General features: G+C 44.0%; 1 protein-coding gene across 4 annotated transcripts in view; it reads right to left on the reverse strand.

The window, feature by feature from the left end:
• Positions 1-23,466, reverse strand: part of agrn (agrin) — a 361,141-nt gene that overhangs the window by 38,025 nt on the left and 299,650 nt on the right. For all 4 annotated transcript variants that reach the window (XM_051661300.1, XM_051661303.1, XM_051661302.1 and 1 more), the window contains 6 exons: positions 21,860-22,231; positions 18,926-19,051; positions 15,022-15,149; positions 11,474-11,588; positions 10,246-10,365; positions 1,655-1,999 (listed from right to left, as the gene is read on the reverse strand). In XM_051661300.1, coding sequence (XP_051517260.1) covers positions 1,655-1,999; positions 10,246-10,365; positions 11,474-11,588; positions 15,022-15,149; positions 18,926-19,051; positions 21,860-22,231 — 1,206 coding nt within the window. The remainder of the gene's footprint in view (positions 1-1,654; positions 2,000-10,245; positions 10,366-11,473; positions 11,589-15,021; positions 15,150-18,925; positions 19,052-21,859; positions 22,232-23,466) is intronic.

Raw genomic sequence — 23,466 nt, forward strand, 5'->3', positions numbered from 1 at the left:
TTTATCAACATCTCTCTGTCTCTCTTTCTCTCTCGGCTGTCTCACGCCCTTTTCTCTAAAGAATGCAAGGTTGATGAAGTCTTTTCTCTTCATCACTCTTTAATGGGACGATTGATCAGAGAGTGTTTAGGGGCTGCTTACAGACCTTTAATTAGTGGCTTTTTTTTTCTTTTCTTTTTTTTTACCTCACAGTGGTTTGATACCAGCTAAAGTTCAACCATGTAATTAGTGTCAATTATAAACTGACACAGCTGCAAAAGGTAGTTTCATATCCCAATACCACCAACAGAGAGAATTAAGGGAGCTAACATTTCCTCAGTATCACAGCAGGTCTGTAATTTGTGATGGAAAGTCTGTTAGTACTTTTTGAATCCCTTTTTTGAATTCCAGTTTCAAATATGGCTAAATGTTAATAATAAATAATCATATAAAATTATGAATACTTGAATATTGAAGCAATAAATATTCAAATATAACTGAAATATTCAAGTATGCTTTTATTGTGGCTCTGTAAGTTGCAGTACTTGGGTTTAATTCACAAAATCTGTCAAGAAAAGGTCCAGGTCATATTTTACCCAAAATCAAAACAAAGACGTAAGAAATTATATTTAGCTTAAAGAAAATTGATCCTATTTTTAAGACCATTAAACATTTTTGTGTTGTAACAAATCTCATCACACTTAAACAAATTTTTCCCTCTAAAGTCTCATTACTATTATTCCAAAAAAATCTCATTCTCATTATCATAATGCGAAAAATATACATTGTTTAAATTTTAAAGTTTTATATACATCATGGTAGCGTATGTTGTACTGTTTTTATGCTTATTTAAATATATATAAAACATTGTATTACAGAAATCACTTTTTTTGTAACAGTAAAACATTACTCTCTTACAGTAATGACAATCTAATAAGAATCACCTTTCAGAACAATGGGAACTATAAAAGCCTAAAACTGGAAATAATTTTGGGGGGAAAATGTGCCTAATTGTGTCACAATGCAAAAAAATGGTAAATGTTCTAAAAATAGGCTTCCTTTTCTTTAGGCAAAACATAATTTCTTATTTTAGTTCTTTTGATTTTGCGATGAAATGCGACCTGGACATGTTTTTTTTTTGTATTTATTTTTTTATCCCCTTTTCTCCCCAATTTGGAATGCCCAATTCCCACTACTTAGTAGGTCCTCGTGGTGGCACGGTTACTCCCGGGAGGCGGAGGACAAGTCTCAGTTGCCTCCGCTTCTGAGACCGTCAATCCGCGCATCTTATCACGTGGCTCGTTGTACATGACACCGCGGAGACTCCCAGAATGTGGAGGCTCATGCTACTCTCGCTATCCACGCACAAATTTCCACATGCCCCATTGAGAGCGAGAACCAATAATCACACCATGAGGAGGTTACCCCATGTGACTCAACCCTCCCTAGCCACCGGGCCAATTTGTTTGCTTAGGAGAACTGGCTGGAATCACTCAGCACGCACTGGATTCGAACTCGTGACTCCAGGGGTGGTAGTCAGCGTAAATACTAGCTGAGCTACCCAGGCCCCCCTCTGGACATGTTTTCTTGAGATTCACCCATCTAGTTGTCTCTGATTCTAGGTGAACTGCAATCTACAGCAGTTATTTTTCTCTTGTACTGTAGTTCTCATCACCTTTCTCGCACACGGCTCCTCCTCTCCCAGCGGGACAGATGCAGGTGAAGTCATTCCCCTCCTCCTCGCAGGTTCCGCCGTGACGGCAGGGCTGTGAGTTGCATGGTCTGGTGGCGTGGGCCACTGGCCTTGTCCTCAGCGAGAATGTGGTGGTAGGGGCCTGAGTTGTAGTGGTGGTGGTCGGAGTGGCTGTGGTGGTCTTGCGGCTGGTGAAAACCTGCCTGGTGGTGGTGGGGCGGAGCGTGGTAAAGGCAGCAGTAGGAGAAAGTGTGGTGGTGGTTGGAGTTGTGACAGATGCCACTGTGGTTGTGGTGGTGGTGGTGAAGAAAGGAACAGATGAAAGACCTAATAGAGAAAGAGAGAGACAGGGAAAAAAAGAAATGTAGGTCATTGACAGAGATCTGTGAGCACTCATGGTTATCAAATGCCAGTTTCAAGAGCAATCATACTCAACAAAAGAAGGCAAGAGAAAAAGAGAAAGCACACACACACACAAAAAGCAATTTAAACTGGGTTAACGTCAGGGTAAAAAATGTCCTTCATTGTAGTGAATTCCTCAGTTTTTTCATCTGTTATGTAGCATTTGATATATTTCAAAATATTCTATCTAGGCCTTTTAGTTAGTATCTAGGTTTTGATATGGGTTTAGTGCCTCCATAATGAACCTGTATTGTCCTACAAAAGCAAAACATAGTAACTATGTCAACAATCTGTCTAAGTAGTGAGTGCTGGTGAATGTGTTGCTAATATGAAGTGGTTTTTGATGAAAAAAAATAAAAATAAATAAATTCTGAAAACAATAAATGTGAAGAAAACACTACCAACAACTTTAAAACCTGAAACAGAAATCTATATAAGGGATGTGAATCAATCCATTAAAAAAAATAAAAATAAATAATTAATCTAACAGTTTTCTGTGATTAATCGTGATTAATCAAACATTAAAATAAAATCGTAATTGACATAGAACTTGTAAGAAATTGGTTAGTCATCATTTATTTTAATTAATTATATATGTACATGTTAAATTGTTCAGTTTTTTGCAGATAGAGTTAATTAGACACACTTTTACATACATAAATCTTTGATACAAGTATTTGTATACATATAATCAGTGGACATGCTTTAATTAAAAGTTGGGCAAAATCTTCTGGTGATTTCTAGTGGACTTTTTAAATAATATGACCAAAGGGGCAGATTCAATTCATATCATGCTTTATTGGCAAAATAAACATAAAAATGTACATTGCCAATGCATTATTATACACTATATATACAGTTCCCTATCTGTCACTCACTCGACGTTGTGTCGATGTAGTGACACTAGGGGTCACTCTTGGGAGCCACAAACACCTCTGCTTTTTGAAAAAAGGCCAGTGGGAATTGGAGAGTGGAATTTGCATGCCACTCCCCCGGACATACAGGTATAAAAGGAGCTGGTATGCAACCACTCATTCAGATTTTCTCTTCGGAGCCGAACGGTTGTGTTCAGCAAGCTGAATTACTCTGCCGACCCATTCACCTCGAAAAGCTGTTGGATTTACGGCGCATTACAGCGGCTTCTCCCCCTCTTGCACTGGTGAAGTGCAGAGAATGCCCCTGGGCGCTTCAGCAGCTAAAAGAGTATATTCTTCCTTCTAAAAAAGTGGCATTAACGGAGAGCATCTTTTTAAAGATGCAGCCGTTACCTCTCCGCTTCCGATGGCCACAATCGCGGTCTTACGTGCTTGGGCGCTGCCCATGCGGAGACAGCGTTCTTGGACGGGTCATGTTCTCACTGCGAGAGCGTGACCATGGCAATTTTGCGGTCGCGGTTTTTCCTTCGTTAGAGGGAAAGACCACCCCAGCGGCTCCCCGCATCACTCCTTCTACCTACGGGTTTGAGGCCGCATCGGTTAGCACTGGGGGCAATTTGGGGACCCCAATGGGAGCCACTTTGCCGGGTAACTCCCCACGTACCTCCCATTCCCCAGTACGCTCGTTTGCCCCGCTGGGATGAGACCGACGGCTCATCTCAGGGCGAGTTTGCGATTTCGTTTCAGCGCTCACGAAGTGGATGAGCTTTCGATTGCCGCCTGAGACCCCCGTCCAGTGCCTGGCGGTTAAGGCCTGCGGTGCCACTGGACAGGCCGCCTCCACTCTGCACGCCATGGCTCTTCCTGCAAGTGCACCAAGCCAAGGCGCTAAGAGAACTGCACGAGGGTAGTTCTGACCCGGGATTGATGCAGGAGCTGCGCTCGGCGACTGACCTCGCTCTCTGGGCAACGAAGGTCACGGCGCGGACTCTCGGGCAGGTGATGTCCACTTTGGTGGTCCAGGAGCGCCACCTATGGCTCAACTTGGTAGAGATGTGGGAAGCTGACAAGGTACGGTTCCTTGACGCCCCCGTCTCCCAGGTCAGCCTGTTTGGCTACACCGTCGAGGACTTCACCCAGCAGTTCTCGCTGGTGAAACAGCAGACGGAGGCTATTCAGCACATCCTGCATCGGCGCGGTTCAAGACCTCGCACCTCGTCTGCTCATTGCCAAGGGCGTCCTCCTGCAGCAACAACACCGGCTCAGCCGCAGCCCGCCCCTGCGGCCCGGCCCCGGCGTGCAGCCACCCGCAGGAAGCAGACGCCACCCGTCTCACGGCCGGCCGCCAAGAACCCGAGGAAGGCTTCGAAGCACCCCTGAGACGGGCAACCCAGGCATGTGGGACCTGCTGCAGGCCTAGAGATGGTAAGCAGACCACTCCATCCCCCGGTGGAGGGCCGGGAGGAGAATCCTTTGCCTTTTCGTTGATTCGCTGCATGCCCGAACCAGGTTGGTTCCGACAGACTGCAGGGATGATATTCCTCCTCCCCCCTCCCCGGCCGATCCTATGGTGGGTATTAGGAGCCAGGTAAGTGTTTCGATGTCCCTGGACTCAGCATGGCCGCGAGGCATGAGCCCTCTCGATGTGGTGCCTCAGGCTCCACCCCGCCGCGAGGCCCCACCCGCCGGTATGTCCGAGATTGTCCCCTTGGTCCTACTCGCCCGGAGCTTGGACAGCATGGCTTGTGCTTCCCAACCTGTCGCGATGGCTGACCCGGACCATCTGACTCGGCTACGTGATTCAGTTCACCAGGTGCCCGCCCAGGTTCAGCATCATCCGCTTCACCTCGGTGAAGGGCAAGAACGCCACTATCTTGCGTGCGGAGATCGCGGTTGAACTTCTGCGGAAGGGTAGCGATAGAGCCTGTCCCTCCGGCCGAGATGAAGAAGGGGTTTTACAGCCCCTACTTCATTGTACCGAAGAAAGGAGGTGGGTTGCGGCCAATCTTGGACCTGCGAGTACTGAACCAGACATTGCACAGACTCTTGTTCAAGATGCTGATTCTGGCGAGTGTCTGGCATCAAGATTGGTTCGCGGCGGTAGACCTGAAGGACGCATACTTCCACGTCTCGGTTTTACCTCGACACAGACCCTTCCTGCGGTTTGCTTTCGAGGGCCGGGCGTACCAGTACAAGGTCCTCCCCTTCGGCCTGTCCTTGTCCCCTCGTGTCTTCACGAAGGTCGCAGAGGCAGCCCTTGCCCCGCTAAGGGAAGTGGGCGTCCGCATCCTCAACTATCTCGACGACTGGCTAATCCTAGCTCACTCTCGGGATGTTACATGCGCACATGGACCTGGTGCTCACGCACCTCAGCCGGCTGGGGCTTCAGGTCAACTGGGAAAATAGCAAGCTCTCCCCCGTTCAGAGCATCTCTTTTCTTGGCTTGGAGTTGGACTCAGTCTCGATGTCAGCACGCCTCATGAACTGAAGGCGTTCAGACAGAGGACAGCAGTTCCACAGATATTTTTCAGAGGCTCCTGGGGCATATGGCATCCTCAGCGGTGGCCATACCGTTCGGGTTGATGCATTTGAGACCGCTTCAGCACTGGCTTCAGACTCGAGTCCCGAGATGATCATGGTGCCGCGGGACACATCGCATGATCTGTCACCGCCTCTTTAGCCGAACCTTGCATTTCTATGGGCAGGGGTTCCCCTAGAGCAGGTCTCCAGGCGTGTCGTGGTTACGACGGATGCCTCCAAGACAGGCTGGGGCGCCGTATGCAACGGGCACACAGCCGCCGGCTCCTGGACTGGCCCGTGGCTGCTTTGGCACATCAACTGCCTCGAGTTGTTGGCAGTACTGCTCGCCCTGCGGAGGTTCCGGCCGTTGATCCAGGGCAAGCACGTGTTGGTCCGGACGGACAACACGGCGACGGTAGCGTACATCAACCATCAAGGCGGTCTACGCTCCCGTTGCATGTCACAACTCGCCCGCCGTCTCCTCCTCTAGAGTCAGTAGCACCTCAAGTCGCTGCGAGCCACTCACATCCTGGGCGAACTCAACACCGTGGCAGATGCGCTGTCACGATGGCTACGCTCAGGGGAGAGTGGAGACTCTACCCCCAGGTGGTCCAGCTGATTTGGAGTCAATTCGGTCGAGCACAGGTAGACTTGTTTGCTTCCTGGAAATCCTCCGACTGCCCGCTTTGGTACACCCTGACTGAGGCACCCCTCGGTATAGACGCGCTGGCACACAACTGGCCCCCGGTTTTACACAAATATGCGTTTCCCCCAGTGAGCCTACTTACACAGACCCTGTGCGAGGTCAGGGAGGACGAGGAGCAGGTCATCCTAGTAGCACCCTACTGGCCCACCCAGATGTGGTTCTTGGACCCTGGAGTCAGTTGAGCTTAAAGCACTCTCTTTGAAGACTGCCCTCCTGACTGCGCTCACTTCCATTAAGAGGGTTGGGGACCTGCAGGTGTTCTCTGTCAGCGAATCGTGAGTGGAGTTCAGTCTGGGTTACTCTCACGTGATCCTGAGACCCCGACCGGGCTATATGCCCAAGGTTCCCACGACCCCTTTTAGGGATCAGGTGGTGAACCTGCAAGCGCTGCCCCAGGAGGAGGTATACCCAGCCTTGGCGTTGCTGTGTCCGATATGTGCTTTACTTATCTATTTGGATCGCACGCAGAGCTTCAGAAGCTCCAAGCAGCTCTTTGTCTGCTTTGTTGGCCAGCGGAAAGGAAGCGCTGTCTCCAAACAGAGGATCGCCCACTGGGTCATTGACGCCATCGTGATGGCATATCACGCTCAGGACGTGCTGCCCCCCATGGGGTTATGAGCCCACTCTACTAGGAGTGTAGCGGCCTCCTGGGCCCTGACCAGTGGCGCCTCTTTGGCAGACATCTGTAAAGCAGCGGGCTGGGCAACACCCAACACCTTTGCGAGGTTCTACAATCTCCGGGTTGAGCCAGTTTCGTTCCGTGTATTGTCGGGTATGAGCAGGTAAGTTCCAGGACAGCTGGCCGGGTGTACCACTTGCGCATAGTGTCTTTCCCCTCCCTTGAGGTGAAGACATGCGCTTTTGACTCCCAGTCATGTTCACAAGCTGTGATCCCTGGATGAAATTCCTCCTTAGCCCTGTGGCAGATGAGTTTGCGGAGAAACTTGCTTTCGGCCCAGTACTTGTGCTAATTAGGCCCTGTACTGGGGTAGGTGCTCCACATGTGTTGGTTCCCCATAGGTGACATATCCCCATGTGATATCTTCCGCCAAATCGTTTCCCTGTCAGTAAACTGCCTCTTCCTTGGGCAGAGGCCCCTCTGCCCCCGGTCGCCATGTTTGTAGAAACTCCTCCCCCCTCGGGTAGGACCTACCATGTGACTTCTCCACATGACATACTTCCGACAAGACTCAGTAAGACCATGTGATGTATTTCCACTCAAAATACCCCCCCCCCTTTCTCTGGGCAGGGTGTGGTCTCCACGGTGTCTCCCCCTTGGGAGTGACACCCCCCCGACGTAGACATTTATGGCCCCCAGTCGGTTCACAAATTCCACTCTTTTTGGGGAAGAAAAAGAGAAAAAGAGGCCACGGCTGGGCTAGCCTGTCCCTATTTGTTGGGCAGTTGACTTGTTCCCGAAGGACCGTTCAACGCTCATAAGAGTGTTGGGAGAGGTTACGTGACAGCCTGGTGCGCTGGCTACGAGGCACACAGCGGTCTGCCCGTCTCGCACTGCCAGTCCACGTAACACAGTTCAGCTAGTTGTGGCATTTTGTATAGGGACCCCTAGTGTCACTACATTGACACAACGTCGAGTGAGTGACAGATAGGGAATGTCCTGGTTAACCTCAGTTCCCTGATGGAGGGAACGAGACATTGTGTCCCTCCTGCCACAACACTGAACTTCCCGCTGAAACTGGCCAGGACCTTGTCTTGGCTCCTCAGCACAAAACCTGAATGAGTGGTTGCATACCAGCTCCTTTTATACCCGTATGTCCGGGGGAGTTGCATGCAAATTCCACTCGCCAATTCCCATTGGACTTTTTTCAAAAAGCAGAGGTGTTTGGGGCTCCCAAGAGTGACCCCTAGTGTCACTATATTGACACAACGTCTCGTTCCCTCTATCAGGGAACGGAGGTTACGAAAGTAACCAGGACGATATTAAAGAAATTGAATGCTGAAGTTCAATTTGCTGAAGTTTAAAATCTCAAAACCATTATTTTCTCTTGATGCTGATCAGTCTCTATTGCACCTGGCTCAACACTTGCAGTTGAAGTCACCATTCTCCATACTGTAAATCTGCCCCTGTGTTTATTATGCCCGTGACATGTTGCACGTAATGAATAAGCGAGCAGGATGTGCAGTCAAGTAGAGTGTGTACCTCGTGGAAATTTATAGATGCCAATTTTAGCCACAGGATGCATTAATTGCATTAATTGTGTTTTTTTTTTTTTTTTTTTTAAGATTTAAACAGTCAACTATTAATTGCAGAAATTAATGCATTTTCCAGCCCAAATCTATACATAAAATACACTATATTGCCAAAAGTATTCGCTCATCTGCCTTTAGACGCATATGAACTTAAGTGACATCCCATTCTTAATCCATAGGGTTTAATATGACGTCGGCCCATCCTTTGCAGCTATAACAGCTTCAACTCTTCTGGGAAGGCTTTCCACAAGGTTTAGGAGTGTTTATGGGAATTTTTGACCATTCTTCCAGAAGCGCAGAGGTCAGACACTGATGTTGGACGAGAAGGCCTGGCTCGCAGTCTTCGCACTAATTCATCCCAAAGGTGCTCTATCGGGTTGAGGTCAGGACTCTGTGCAGGCCAGTCAAGTTCTTCCACACCAAACTCGCTCATCCATGTCTTTATGGACCTTGCTTTGTGCACTGGTGCGCAGTCATGTTGGAACAGGAAGGGGCCATCCCCAAACTGTTCCCACAAAGTTGGGAGCATGGAATTGTCCAAAATCTCTTGGTATGCTGAAGCATTCAGAGTTCCTTTCACTGGAACTAAGGGGCCAAGCCCAGCTCCTGAAAAACAACCCCACACCATAATCCCCCTCCACCAAACTTCACAGTTTGCACAATGCAGTCAGACAAGTACCGTTCTCCTGGCAACCGCCAAACCCAGACTCGTCCATCAGATTGCCAGATGGAGAAGCGTGATTCGTCACTCCAGAGAACGCGTCTCCACTGCTCTAGAGTCCAGTGGCGGCGTGCTTTACACCACTGCATCTGACGCTTTGCATTGCACTTGGTGATGTATGGCTTGGATGCAGCTGCTTGGCCATGGAAACCCATTCCATGAAGCTCTCTATGCACTGTTCTTGAGCTAATCTGAAGGCCACATGAACTTTGGAGGTCTGTAGCGATTGACTCTGCAGAAAGTTGGCGACCTCTGCGCACTATGCGCCTCAGCATCCGCTGACCCCGCTCTGTCATTTTACGTGGCCTACCACTTCGTGGCTGAGTTGCTGTCATTCCCAATCACTTCCACTTTGTTATAATACCACTGACAGTTGACTGTGGAATATTTAGTAGCGAGGAAATTTCACGACTGGACTTGTTGCACAGGTGGCATCCTATTACAGTACCACGCTGGAATTCACTGAGCTCCTGAGAGCGGCCCATTCTTTCACAAATGTTTGTAGAAGCAGTCTGCATGCCTAGGTGCTTCATTTTATACACCTGTGGCCATGGATGTGATTGGAACACCTGAATTCAATCATTTGGATGGGTGAGCGAATACTTTTGGCAATATAGTGTATATTGTACTGGTAGAAAGTACACAGCTGTTTGATGTATTTTAGCAGAGCTAGAATTTACAGCTACTTTTGATGTGATTTTATAGGTAACAGCTTGAGATTGAGAACTTTAATCGATTAATTGATTCAATTATTTGACAAATGGATGATGTTATATGTTCTTATATGGTTAGGAATAAAATATGCCCTTGGAAGTGACCCTGAAAATCAATTCAAAAGGGCAAATATTGTACCTGAAATGGATAGTTCACCCATAAATTATGTCATCATTTACTCACCCTCATGAGTGGGACACTAAAGGCAAAATGTTAGGGACTGACTTTCAACACATCTTTTTCCATACAATGAAAAAGAATGGAGACAAAGGCTTTCAGTCTCTGACATGCTGCCAAACATCTTCTTTTGTGTTCCATGGAAAAAAGAAAGTCATATGAGTTTGGATCGACATGAGGGTGAGTAAACAACATCAGAATAGACATTTTTGGGTGATTCATTTTTTTATAAAATGACACTGGTTACCATAGTTGGTGATGCGGACATTCTCTTCCTCAGGCTTCTTCACAACAATACCAGTGTCTTTAGATGACTTGAGTTGTTTGAGAAGAGCTCCCTCAATATCTTCCACACTGAACCTCGTGTCTGCAGCATGAGAACATAACATTAAACAGAGGCAAGGGTGAACATATTACACACCAGAGCTTGAGGACACACAAACCAGCCCTCCTCTGCCCAACCCCATCCCATTTGACATAACATACTGCAAATATATACAGCAAAGCCTGCATGTAATAGGCCTCTGGGAGAAGCTGCTATTGAACCGCCATGCATTTCAGGGACGTTGGGATGAAACACTCTAATAACACTTCCACAGATGGCCCTGTTACTGGCCACCACAGACTGCCTTTATGACAGGCGCTTGTGCTAGAATAGCACTCTTGTGCTGCTGAAGGGGACCAATAAAAAGAGAATAGTGAAGAAGATTTTTATCAGCTGGTAAGAGATGCTTGGAGGGTCTTAAAAGCATAAAAAGAGATAGGGGCTGAAATAAAGCAGCTCTGGCTGAAAACTTACCTCACTAAAGAGGGCAAACTCTTTGACCACTCCTATAGCCCAGCGCCAGAAAGAAGAGAGCAATATCTTTAGGGATTTCTTTACACAACTTAAACGATTCATGCTGTGCTGTTGAATTATCTTTTTTCTCAAACATACAAGGAAGTTTTTATGTGCTTTATATTTTCTGCCGCGGGCATGTTTCTAAAGGAGCGTAGACCGAGGGAATTTTGATGTGAGTCTAAGTTGGGTTTAGAAAAGCTTTGTGAGTGAGAGGAGCTTCTGAAATTAATTAGAAGCAGCTTGAACTAAGAAATAAATAAATAATTACAGAACTGTGACAAGGACGAGGGCGGGGCCGGGCCGTGATGGTGCACGGCCGGCGCTGAATCACCTGAACAGTGGGAGAGCGAGATAAAGGGGAGCCTGAGGCACCAGTTCGAGGGAGAGAGAGACGCACGTGGCCGTGTTGCATGTGTGTCTGTGTTTGTTTATGTTTGTTTTATGTTGAGTTTCTTATTAAAGTTTATGTTTATTGTTCAGCCAGTTCCTGCCTCTTCCTTGCCCACCTTTTACCTGTTACAAGGACATTTCAAAGAAAGGCAGTATGAGTGACAGGGGAGGGCTGATAATTAAGAACACTTAGACCGTTTTAGGGAAACAGTCGTTTACTTGCGAGGCTTTGGTGTTACTTTACCTGGGTTAAAGTGGGCCTCTACAAAGGCTATTATGGAGTTGCTGGGGGCCAGATTCTTCACACGGACACTCTGGAAGTCTTTCTGGACATCAGACTTATGGAACAGCTCATTCAGCTAGAGAAAAAACAGAGATTAAGGCAGAGAAAAAGAGGTAAAAGTCTAAAGTGCTGACCATGAAACTGGTAATAAGCTAAATATGTTGATCTAGTTCTTGTTATTACCAAATTCTTCCACAGGATGAGAAAGTGTGTAAGTAAAAAAACAAACTGGGTGCACAAATTGACATTTAACTACAGCACAGAAGTAATTACATGAACACATTTCCAAGGCAGCAGTAAATGTCAAGTTACAATGATGCCCATTTAGAATTGGTTTAACTTGCAACACAGTACATATAATAGGAGCATTCACAAATTTTGTTAAATGTGAGAGATGCTAGACTTACTACGGATTCCATAAGAGTAAATAACCACCAGGACACCTGTATCTACAGTACAAATAGACTATTTCACAGGGCTACAGGATGCCAAAATTCACTTCATAGCACCAATTTGGTCTAGACTAGAGCAAAAGACAAGTGGTTTGCAATGGGGTTGTACAAACAAGTCGATTACTATAGCACAGAAAGTGTCAAATGCTGATGCTGCATGCCTTATGGTGATTTATATAAGGTAAAAAAGGTGACTTGGAAACTGCTTTTTAGATGACATATAAAAATGAGTAGTCGTACATGCCCTAGTTCTCAATTAGGTTCGCACTCAAACCACTCACGTAGTTTGTCTTTAGTGCTTTCTGACGTTTGTGCACCTTCTGTTAAGAGTGCCTCAGCAGGAGGCATGTTGAGTACCCCATTCACGCCACCCAAGGGCCTTGTGTTTGTCTTCTCTACTCTTTTCATTTACATTTGGAAAAAAGTAAAGAATTCACTGAGATATAATGGATTTTGCCTGTGGGCTGACCCCCCCATGAGTTCATTTTACATTTGGACACATGCTGGGCAAACAAAGAGAGAGGAGACCCCAGCAAAACAGGCTCCAGGCTCAGTCGGGTAGACACAGTGACCCAGAAACTGGCCCCTCTATCCTCAGATGCTGCTTAAGCAGAGTCTAGCAGGCAAGGCTTGAATTTAAGTGAAGGGAGAGACAGGGTGAATATACTGAGGCGTGAAGGGGAGGGGGGTGTTCGCCGCTATCTCGTGGCTCAGTTGAGCCTGGGGGCATTGTGTGCAAAAAAGAAACGGGATTAGAACGTGCTTAGGGCCACTGAAACCATTTCAATTGCTGGCTCTGTGCAGCCCATGGCCCCATCTGAGATTTGGAACTTCACTATGAGGGAGTGAAGGATGGAGGATAAGCTTTTAGTGTCAGGTGGAGCGCTCGTAGAGAGAAGCTGATTACATTCTCACTTAGTTCCTGTCGAGAATCTTGGTCACAGCTAACATTAGAGTGATAAGTAGAACTCATTATTGCACTGCCTTTCATTTCAAACATGCCCAATATTGGTTAACAAGCAGAGAACAAATGGCCAGCTTCTTCAGTAGGTGCCCGGCAGGTAGTGTGGCCATTCACACAAGATGCATTTTTGCGCTTAAACCGCTAGACAGAGCCCAACTGAGTTGCACAGAAGGTGTGTTCATTTTTAACTCCCACATTTTATCTTGCCTCCCAAACTCTGTTGCTATTATAAACACTCAAAACACTTGTTCGTAAGTAAATATGCTTAGTCCGCCCCCAGATTAGTCTAACAGGTCTATTTTTAACTTGAAGTAGCGTCTTAAAAATGTGGCGCTTATGGTGAAAGACACTAAAAACAGAGAGATTTGTAACGGTCAAGGGTGTCTATACAGCACATGTGTACAGAGATCACCAAATAAAAAAAGAGTACTGACGGAACGCAAGAAAGTATCCTGTGTGAGAGGCCCCTAATCCTGCTGAATGTGAACTTCCATGCTGGCCTGGAATAGTTTTTGCTGGTCTGGTGCTGGTCTAGCATAATATTTCTTGTGAAGTTGTTTGACAATGATGTCTTGCTAGTTAATCTAGTTACTGTAAGAACCTGCTTGGAACACCAGCACGACAGCAGATAGCTTCATGTCAACATCCAAAACACAACATATGCCGGTGAACAGCACTGCCAGATGAAAGCAGGTGGTAAAATGAATTGTTCTTCCAGAGACTGACAGATCACCCAAAAGGCAGATTCATCTCATTCCACTGAAAAATTCCACCAACTATCACAATTCATTTCACAGAAATTCCCATGAGGTCAATTTTCAGAGACAAGAGAAAAAAAGATAGAAACAACTGTCTGTGATAAACAAGTAGCTAATCTTCAATCAAGATTAAGTTGTCACCATATACAGTACTGTACAAAATTCTTAGCACATTAGATGTTTCACAAAAACATTTGCTTTAAGATGGTTATTTTATATATTCTGCTTTAGCGTGTCAATAGGAAATATACATTTTAGATTTCCAAACGTTCCTTTTGCAAATAGAACAAAACAGAAGTAGAACAAGGAGTCCCATAACAGATGGTATTACCCCACAGAGCCCAGATCTCAACATCACTGAGTCAGTCTGGGATTACATCAAGAGACATAAGTGGTAGGTTCACACCAGAGGTAGGTTCTCCAGTTCTCCAATATGCTTGAAACAACCTTCAGTATCTGCCAACAACCGTGCAAAACTGTGTGCAGGTGTGTCTAGAAGACTTAGAGCTGTTTTAAAGGCAAAGGGTGGTCACATCAAATATTTATGTATTTCATTTTGTTTACTGCACTTTGTATGAAATTAATTGATCAAATACAATTATTCATAGCACTATTTTTGAAAACATCCTCACTATACAACATTTTTCACAACACCCTAAAACTTCTGCACAGTACTGTATATGATTATATACACTCAATGAACACTTTATTAGGAACACTATGGTCCTAACAAAGTGCCAGATGTGGTCTTCTGCTTTTGTAGCCCATCTGCCACAATGTTCAATGTGCTGTGCATTCTGAGATGTTAGTCTGCTCACTACAATTGTACAGAGTGGTTATCTGAGTTACCGTAACCTTTCTGTCAGCTCGAACCAGTCAGGCCATTCTCCATTGACCTCTCTCATCAACAAGGAGATCCATCCACAGAACTGCCACTCAGTGGATGTTTTTTTATTTTTGGCACCAAAAATCATGCCACGGTCAAAATCACAGAGATCACATTTTTTCCTCATGTGATCTCTGTGAAAATTAACTGAAGATCCTGTCCCGTATCTGAATGATTTTGAGACCTGCACTGCTGCCTCTAGATTGGCTGATTAGATAATGTTTATATAAATATATAATATATATATAAACACTCAAACTGTAACCGATAACTAAACTTATTCTCAAAACATGAACTGACATTGAACATCAATGTAAAAGCATAACTTCACTTGTGAAAGATCTGAGACTTACAAAGAGGAACAAATTCATTGTTATTGGCCATGCAATGACTGCACAATTCTTAAATGCATAAAACCACATGTGCAAATTCCGAGCTGCACTACTCACATCACTCTCGATGCTCCGGGCTGTCTCACCGAACAGCTCCGACTTGGGGTCCTCCATCTCAGGCGTGTAGAAGACCTCCTGACCTTCCACCTTATCTAGATGTAGGAAGCCACTGAAGCGCATGGTGGCTGTGGGGCAAAACAGGGAAGTATACTTAATTATATCTAAGACATTCAAACAAACACACAAACATATTGCCAGTCCTTTCTCAGTTTTACACTTGTGGTTGGTGCAATGCCAGTCTGTAAGTTAGTAATGGAGGATCTGTGGGGTTAGTTGAGGGGGTAAGGTTCACTGAGTGGGGTAAGAGAGGTTAGGGGCGGTTTGGCTGCAGTGGAGGTGGAAGTATGTGATATTATGGACAACAGTGATGATACAAGTGGAAGGGCTGGAGGGAGGATGGACTGGAGTTTACCGGACCGAGACTCTTCCCAAAAGTTGGCATGGAGGACTGAGTGGAGAAAAAGTGGTTAGACCGTGATAGAGACAAAGCAGACTAAAGGTGCGTTCACACTAAACTTTGAACTCTATTTACTTCAGTTCATATGCGGAAACACAAGCTCATGTGAAGAAGCTTCATTTTTCACTGCGTCCCAAATTTCAAGTTTCGTAAACAAATTTGTATAGCAAAAAGACACTTGACCAAAGATGATCTAGATGTCACAGACTGATTCTTGGTGTAATGCAAAGAAAACAATCTTTAAAGCTGTATGGTTTACAGTGTTGCAGGAAAGTAGAGTAGATGGTACATTTTAAAGTAATAGTTCACTCAAAAATTAATGAATATCAAAAATATGATGATGACCATTGGTTCTTGTGCGTCTTGGGACCAAACATCATGACATCATGTTGCAACCTAATTGTCACCATGCTGCAATGTTGTTTGATGTTATCAATGAGGTTTGATGATAATAATGTAGCCACCATATTTTTTCATTGCATATTTCAGCACTGTTTATTCATCAATGATTTGATTTGAGAGTGAATAACGAATTATGGTCTGTTCATCATCATTGTGATCATATACCTTCAGAAGACTTGGTAAATGATGCACAAGTGGCATGGACCAGTTTTATGACACTTTTGGGTACTTTAATAAGCATTAAATTAAGTCACTTTGAACTGCCATTGTATTGAATTCAGTCAATGGGATATTCATACAATTATTTCTTTTTGTGTTACACAGGAGAAAAGTCGTATGGGTTTGGAACAATTGGGTTCGGAGAAAATGACAGAATTGTAATTTTTGGGTGAACATTTTTTTATGTATTATTATTCATTTTTTGTGATTTAATATTAGAAACAGAAGCCCTAGTGCATGACGATGTATCCTGTTGGCGATATTTGCTGCAGTGTTCAAAGTAATTTCGCATGCTTGGAGCATAGTGTGACCTCACCTTCAACAAACAAATAACAATACATACATCACAGATATTAGGTTAAGAAGCTTTCATATGTTTCGACTTGGGAGGAGGTCATTATTAAAGTTATTGCTGACCTTTCTCATTGACAGTAATAAGCGGAAAGTGTGAGGGAGAATCAGAGGCTCAGTTTTACATGACGGCGCAAAATAAATAATGAATAAAAAAGAAAACCAAGCGAAGGAGGTGGGGAGCAGGCCTGATGCTGGGTTCTGTGCAGCATGTAATCAGCTGAACAAATTGCCCAAATCAATCATGCTGGCCAGGCTCCAGTTTGGCTGGGACCGGGATAAGCACTTGTATGATTATCGTGAAAGATAGCCGTAATTGTCTTCTAATCCCAGGAACGGGTGAGTGACAGAAGCTGGTTAAAACTGCATGATAAGGGGCTTTTTGCCCAGACACACATCACCTCCTATCTGATGGGACTTTCAAAGAGGAGCAAATGGGGGAGATTTGAATGTGAAGAGAGATTGAGGGGAAACTGCGATCAGATTCTGAATCGGAATCGGATCTGAAGACAGGAATTTCCCACGGAGCAAACAGTCGATGTGGACTCATTCAAATCATCCTTATCTTTGGTAACAAAGCCTCCAGATGGTTTCCTGTTGTATAATGAGGTATGTGATTTAAATTACACTGGTTATGAAATTCATATTTGACTAACAATTAAAAGATGATGTGTGCAATTTTTTCCTTATTAAAATACTTTCTCCTGTCCCAGCGTAATATATATAAAATATGCGTAAGATGCATATGTACATGTACAGTACATCTATTTTGTAAAGCACATGGTAAACACTGTTTTTAAACTGTGCTAAATAAATAAAGCTTTTCTTACTTACACAAGTATACTGTGTTAGTTTGAGCATCCTGACCAGCCCCGCACAGCAATATTGTTTCAACCAATCCCGTGAGATTGGGGCAGGAAATGAGTTTTTCCCAAAAAATATTTGGGAAAACAGTTTGAAAACAAGTTTCAAACACTCCCATTAGTCTTTTATCTTCAGCCCAGTTGTGCTGCTCAAACAAACAGATTGGAATTATGTAATTGGTAATGCTAGTGGTGAAGAAATCACACACTCCACCTTTAACTTTTATGTGAGAAAATTGGATTGTATTTATTTCAACACAACCTGATCAATTATAACTTAGTTAAACAGATAAGGCAAACCTTTCTAACATGGCAGTCAGACACTTGGGGGTAAACTGCACTGCTTGCTGTTTTCAGCCTCTCAGTAAAACTTTGAGATGAGGTGAGTTATCCTTCAGTTACTTCTTGAGAGGCATGGGGAGAGCTGACAGGGCAGACTGGACATGAGTACCCCCGTCCCCAGCCAGTGTGACACATCGGCAATAAACAGTGGGCAGTTACGAGACCCGGCTGATGGATATGAGAAGAGACGTGAACACTTGACCTGGTGTTCCCATACAGAGAACACAAAACATCTGCCTGCTCCTCTCTGCCTGTAAAGTATTGATTAGTCTCCACTGAGTGAAATTTCTGCTTTTATAAAACAGACGGGGCTGGTGTGAGAAAACAGTTTGTATGTGTGTGGACACATCTGTTCTAATGCCAGTCAGAAAATATTTATTTTATCCATTTGCCATGGCTGCTAACCTGCTCCGCTGCCTCTGAAGAATGACCAAAAATCTGACAATCTACAGTATATCAACATCTACACAGCAATTCTGTGATTATAGCTGTTCCAAAACCTAGGCCACTGCCTTTTAAGGCCACGCCCACAATAATACTTTTTTGGTTGAAAACAGCATCCACACTGGAAAGGTGTTTTTCTCCACTGAAAACTGAGACTTTAGAAAATACCCTATATAGACAGCAACTTCTCGTGCCACAGGAGACTCAACTCTCAATTGATTTCAATAGAGTTTGATGTTATCATGTTACTAAGCTTACAACGTAATACTCTAGTAAGCATAAAAATGTATAGCACACACAAATCTTGGGTAAAATCCTAATTTTTAATTGGATTGAATCAATACTTTTGGGTATCGAATGTAAAATATACTTATTTCTTGTTCTATATGCCCTTTCTCATACTCATCCGGCATTTTGGATTTATTTTTTTAATGTGCTTCTCTGTGAAAAAAATATATGATGCTGCCTTAGCATTTGGATAAGTACTGTATCTTATAAGGCATAATAATTAAGTTGCCAACTGTATCTTCTGGAATACACTTCACATTGGAAGCACACTTATGATGCATTCAAATGCTGGTTTCATAAGAAGCTCACTAGATTTTGGAACACAAATGTGTGCTCATAGACTGTAGTTTCCTCTGTTATTACCAACTCTGTCCTCTTCCTCACCACTCTCACTTTCCGTATAAAGACAATACCGCTGCTGGTGGTTTAGTCATACAGTTGGTCACACGGTTAAGACAAAAACACATGCTGTTCTTTGCTGTTTGAGATAAACCGATAGTGACCCAATTTTGAGACTGATTAAAGATAAACTTACAGGGGCAGTTAGTGCCCTCAGAGTCGATGGCGGCTGTCTTCCCATCGGGACAGCAGCCAAAAGGTGTGTTATCACAGGAAGACCGCTCCTCTGCTGTGGGAAGAGTGGTAGTTGCTACTGTTGTACCTGGAGAGAGAGATGTAGATCATTTTTAAATTGCCTTAAATGTCATAATACTTCACTAGAGCTGTTTTTCTTGGATTTGATGTCTCTAGGTACCTGTAAGCCAATTTTTTTTTTTTTTTATTGATATCTCTATGTTTGAACTGTATAATTGCAAAAAAACAATTAACATGTCAAGTTGTGGTGTATACGAAAAGGAAAATTATAGTGTAAATAATTATAGAGGCAGACGGCTCTATGGCTGACTCTTTGATTTGCAGTAAACAATCTGTGAGTTGTTGTGAAATGACTTTTATCTCATTCTTGATTTATTCTTACTTTTTAGACACTTGTTTATGCAAATGCTAACAATAGCTTGTTAAAACTCTCTTGGCTATGGCTCCAGCCTCACACCTACAAGCATATACTGAAGATTATGACAGTGGTTTGGCGAGAAAATATATCCTGCTTGCCAAACAAGCCATGAAGCCGTCAGATGTACGAGGGCTCTGCAAGCATGAGCGAGGCAGTGTGTGAACGAGAGTGAGCGGTGGAAAATGACTTTTGGCGTGAAGCTGGAGAGCATCCCTGGACGTCTCTTCACATAGGTTCTGAGATAATGTATGAGCCATTGCTTCCGAGGTGTGTGCAGACCGCCATACTGCTTTGGTCTTTCAGGCTATTGGTTCACTTGGAGGCAGAAAGTCATCAGAAAATCCCAGGAGATGAATCCCGCTGCGATGTAAGACAGGCTTCATGTGTCCTGTGTCAAAGATCACTTTGGTCCAACAGTGACTAAATAAATCTGAGGAACAGGATATTCAGGCCCTGCTGCTCTCTCTTATATCAGTTCAGGGAGTTAAATCATGTGTTTGTAAATTTAACATTAGCTGAATAAAAATAGCCTGCCTGCTTGCTTAATGTATTATGGTGATGAAGGACACAAAAACAACTGGATTTTGTGTAGTCCTTTAACTTAGAAGCTATGTCTATATATATATATATATATATATATATATATATATATATATATATATATATATATATATATATATATATGGCTGGGCGATAGGGACAAAAATATTTTCACAATATGTTTTCATATCATTCAATATAAATTTTTATCACCATTAATGGGGGAGGAAATGCATTCCACATGTTTGTTAGACCTCAAGAATGAATATAAACATAACTTGTACACCAGAGGATAGGCTACCTTTAAAGTATGCTTAGTATAAGATTTAATCCTACATAAGGTTTGTATGACTTCTTTTCATTGACATTTCGCCAATTTTATCATCTTTAGCTGACGTTTGACTTCACTGACAGACTTTCTTGTGACGCTCCACACTCCAGCTCAGTAGGTGGCGGTAATGCACCATAAGCTGGATTGCCAACCACCAATAAACATCACAGAAATCTTTCCTGTGACAGCTCTATGGATCATGAACTAAATAGTACATAAAGAAACAGCAGTGGTGTTGATGTTGATGTTGATATTGCGTTGACAGTGCTGTCTTGTTCAGTATTCAACGATATCATATTAGCGGGATAGCTGGCTAGTGGCTACTGAGCCTTAATACCTGTTTCCATGTCAGCAGGGCTATGTAGCAGCTAGCCAGCTAATAATTCCTAACAGGCTAATTTCATGACTATGATTCAGTTAGCTAGATGTGTGTATAACTTTGCCGAACTGTTTGCATTTTTAGCGAGACGTACCTGAGCTGATCGTCTAGATGTAAAACATAGGCTAAATATAGAAAATTACTCAAAAGTTTATCATCGATATTGAACATTTATTTTTTCTATAAATATCGATATAGTTTTATCGCCCAGCCCTAATTTCAAATGGTGGCTATTTTTAAAGACCCATGAAATATTTTTTTTTAGTTTTGTTAATTAGCTTTGAGGAAATCTATATGCTAGTGCACTCCTAAAGTTTAACTAAATCAAATTGTATAGCAGATATACAAATTTACATTTACATTTATTGTCTTTATCTTCTGGCAAAACGGCCCCAAAATACTTCTAACTCATGTTAAAACATATTTTGTCCAATAAAATACTAGAATGAGAAGCTGTCTCTGACTAGCAAGTAGAAAACTGTGGTTTGTCAGTGTGTCTGTGGTTGCGCTAATGCTTGTACAATACTTCCTTTCACAACCATGAATTGGTTGCGAAGGAAGTGACTTAAATGTATTTATTTTGAAAGAGCCTTCATTGCTTTTGTCCAAGGCACAAGATGTTAAAAAAGGTTTTGTACAGCTATGATGTAAACTAAAGGCTACTGTCTATTTAAAAAAAGCATGAACCAACTGAGATATCCCACCTCGAAAGGACATACGTCAACATAGTAAAGAAAACTGTGTTTGTCAAACTATTTCATGGGGTCTTTAAATGTTTATTTTATGTTCTGGAATTCTTGATCAATACTGGCTGTACTAAAGCAGTTCTGAAACGAAAAGTGAACAGCTGTTGCTTTGACAGCATCCTAAATGGCATTTAGGAGAGGCTTACTCATAAGTTTAGGCCACGCTAAAAACTAAAGCTAGTCATTTCTAGGAATTATTCGAATGATTCCAAATGAAAATTGCTCACTTAGTGGCTTGATGTCAGGTGTCGAAACCTCTCAAATAATAATGGCCGCTGAGATAATGGGGAATGTTAAACTGATATGCCATTATGATTCAAGTCGAGGTAATCTCAAGCACAAGGTCAGTCCATATAAGGTAGAATTTCATCATCTCCTTTCATCTGTTCCTGACAATCATGCCTAAACCCATTTGAGTGAAAGATTATGGTAAATGTACTGGAGTAAGTGGTCTGCATTACCAAATGGCTCTTCTCCGCTCGCCTCCATTCCGCTACCCTCCATGTCGTAGTCTCCACTGGGCTCTCCACTGCCAGAATCCTCCTCAAGGCCATGGCTGGAGCCCAGGGGTGGAGATGAGGCGTGAGGTGGTTTGGAGGGTGTGGTGAGGTGGTGCTTGTTGAAAGATCTAGTGGTCATTTCTGCCTCTACCACCCTTGGAGGAGGCAGTGCCTCCACCACGAAGCGGTCCTCATCCTCAAGAATGCTTGCAGTGGTGGTGAAGGTGGTGGTGAGGCCATAGCCTTGGTTGGTGATCTTGACGTGAGCGGTGGGAGGGGTGGTGCGGGGGGTGGTTGGGAAGGGTGTGGGTTTGGCCGCCGGCTCAATGGATTCTGGGAGAAAGCAGGAATGGAATGATGGGTAAGCATAGATGGAAGTGTTTCTGTAAGTCCCTCCCCAAATACTTTTTTTCTTTCCTCCCCAAAACCTTTTTGTGTCTTTCTTACCTTTTCATTCTACCTTCATTCTCCCAACCTTTTTTTGACATTTAGAAAAGAATTCTTAAGACACAGCATGGTCTTGACAGGATGTCCTAATCTTGAGCAATGCTTTATATGACTCACATATTAATATCAAAATCAGACACATGGAAACACCAGGAACAAACCCACTCCTTCCTGCAAAAAGCATCATGTTTCAATCATATCACTTAAGCTTCATTACACTGAACACCCGCAAAGAGCCCCTTTCATTGCAAGAGAAAAATGGTCTTAATTTAGTCACAAACTAATGGACTATGCTTGGAGACAAACAGGGTTGCTGGTCTGTGACTTTCTGACGTGATACTTCTTTATGGTTCTTTTAGGTTTTCAAAAGCTATCCCTGGTGAAGAAAACATTTTAAACTAGCCAAAACTGGTTTGCTGATTTTAGCTGGTTAAAGCTGGTCTATATGGTCTCCCAATCAGACCAAGCTGGTTTTCAACTGGTCTCCCAGCCTGGCCAAGCTGGTTTTTCAGTTGGTCTTGCTGGTCTCCCAAAATGGCCTGGTGTTCATCGAATCTGGTCTATCTGGTGTCCCAGCCTGGCCAAGCTGGTATTCAGCAGGGTAAAGCTGGTCTGCCTGGACTCCCAGCCTGGTCAAGAGGTTTTCAGATGAACTAGCTGGTCTACCATCCCGGCCAAGCTGGTCTTCAGTTGGTATATCTGGTCTCCCAGCCTGGCCAAGCTGGCTTTCAGTTGGTTTAAGCTGGTCTGACTGGTCTCCCTGCTTGACCTAGAGGTTTTCAGATGGTCTAGCTGGTCTACCATCCTGACCAAGCTGCTCTTCAGCTGGTCTAGCTGGTCACCCAGCCTGGCCAAGCTGGTTTTCAGCTGGTTTAGCAGGTCTCTCAAAATGGCCAAGCTGGTGTTCAGATTATTTAAGCAGGTCCAACTGGATCCCATCCTGGCCATGTGGGTTTTAATCTAGTTGGCCTATCTGGTCTCCCAGCCTAGCCAAGCTGGTTTTCATCTGGTTTTCAGCTGGTCTCCCAGCCTGGCCAAAAGGTTTTCAGATGGTCTAGCTGGTCTACCATCCTGGCCAAACTGGCCTTCAGCTGGTCTCCCAGCCTGGCCAAGCTGGTAAT

The sequence above is a fragment of the Myxocyprinus asiaticus genome, chromosome 29, assembly GCF_019703515.2.
Source record: "Myxocyprinus asiaticus isolate MX2 ecotype Aquarium Trade chromosome 29, UBuf_Myxa_2, whole genome shotgun sequence".
Lineage (NCBI taxonomy): Eukaryota > Metazoa > Chordata > Actinopteri > Cypriniformes > Catostomidae > Myxocyprinus > Myxocyprinus asiaticus.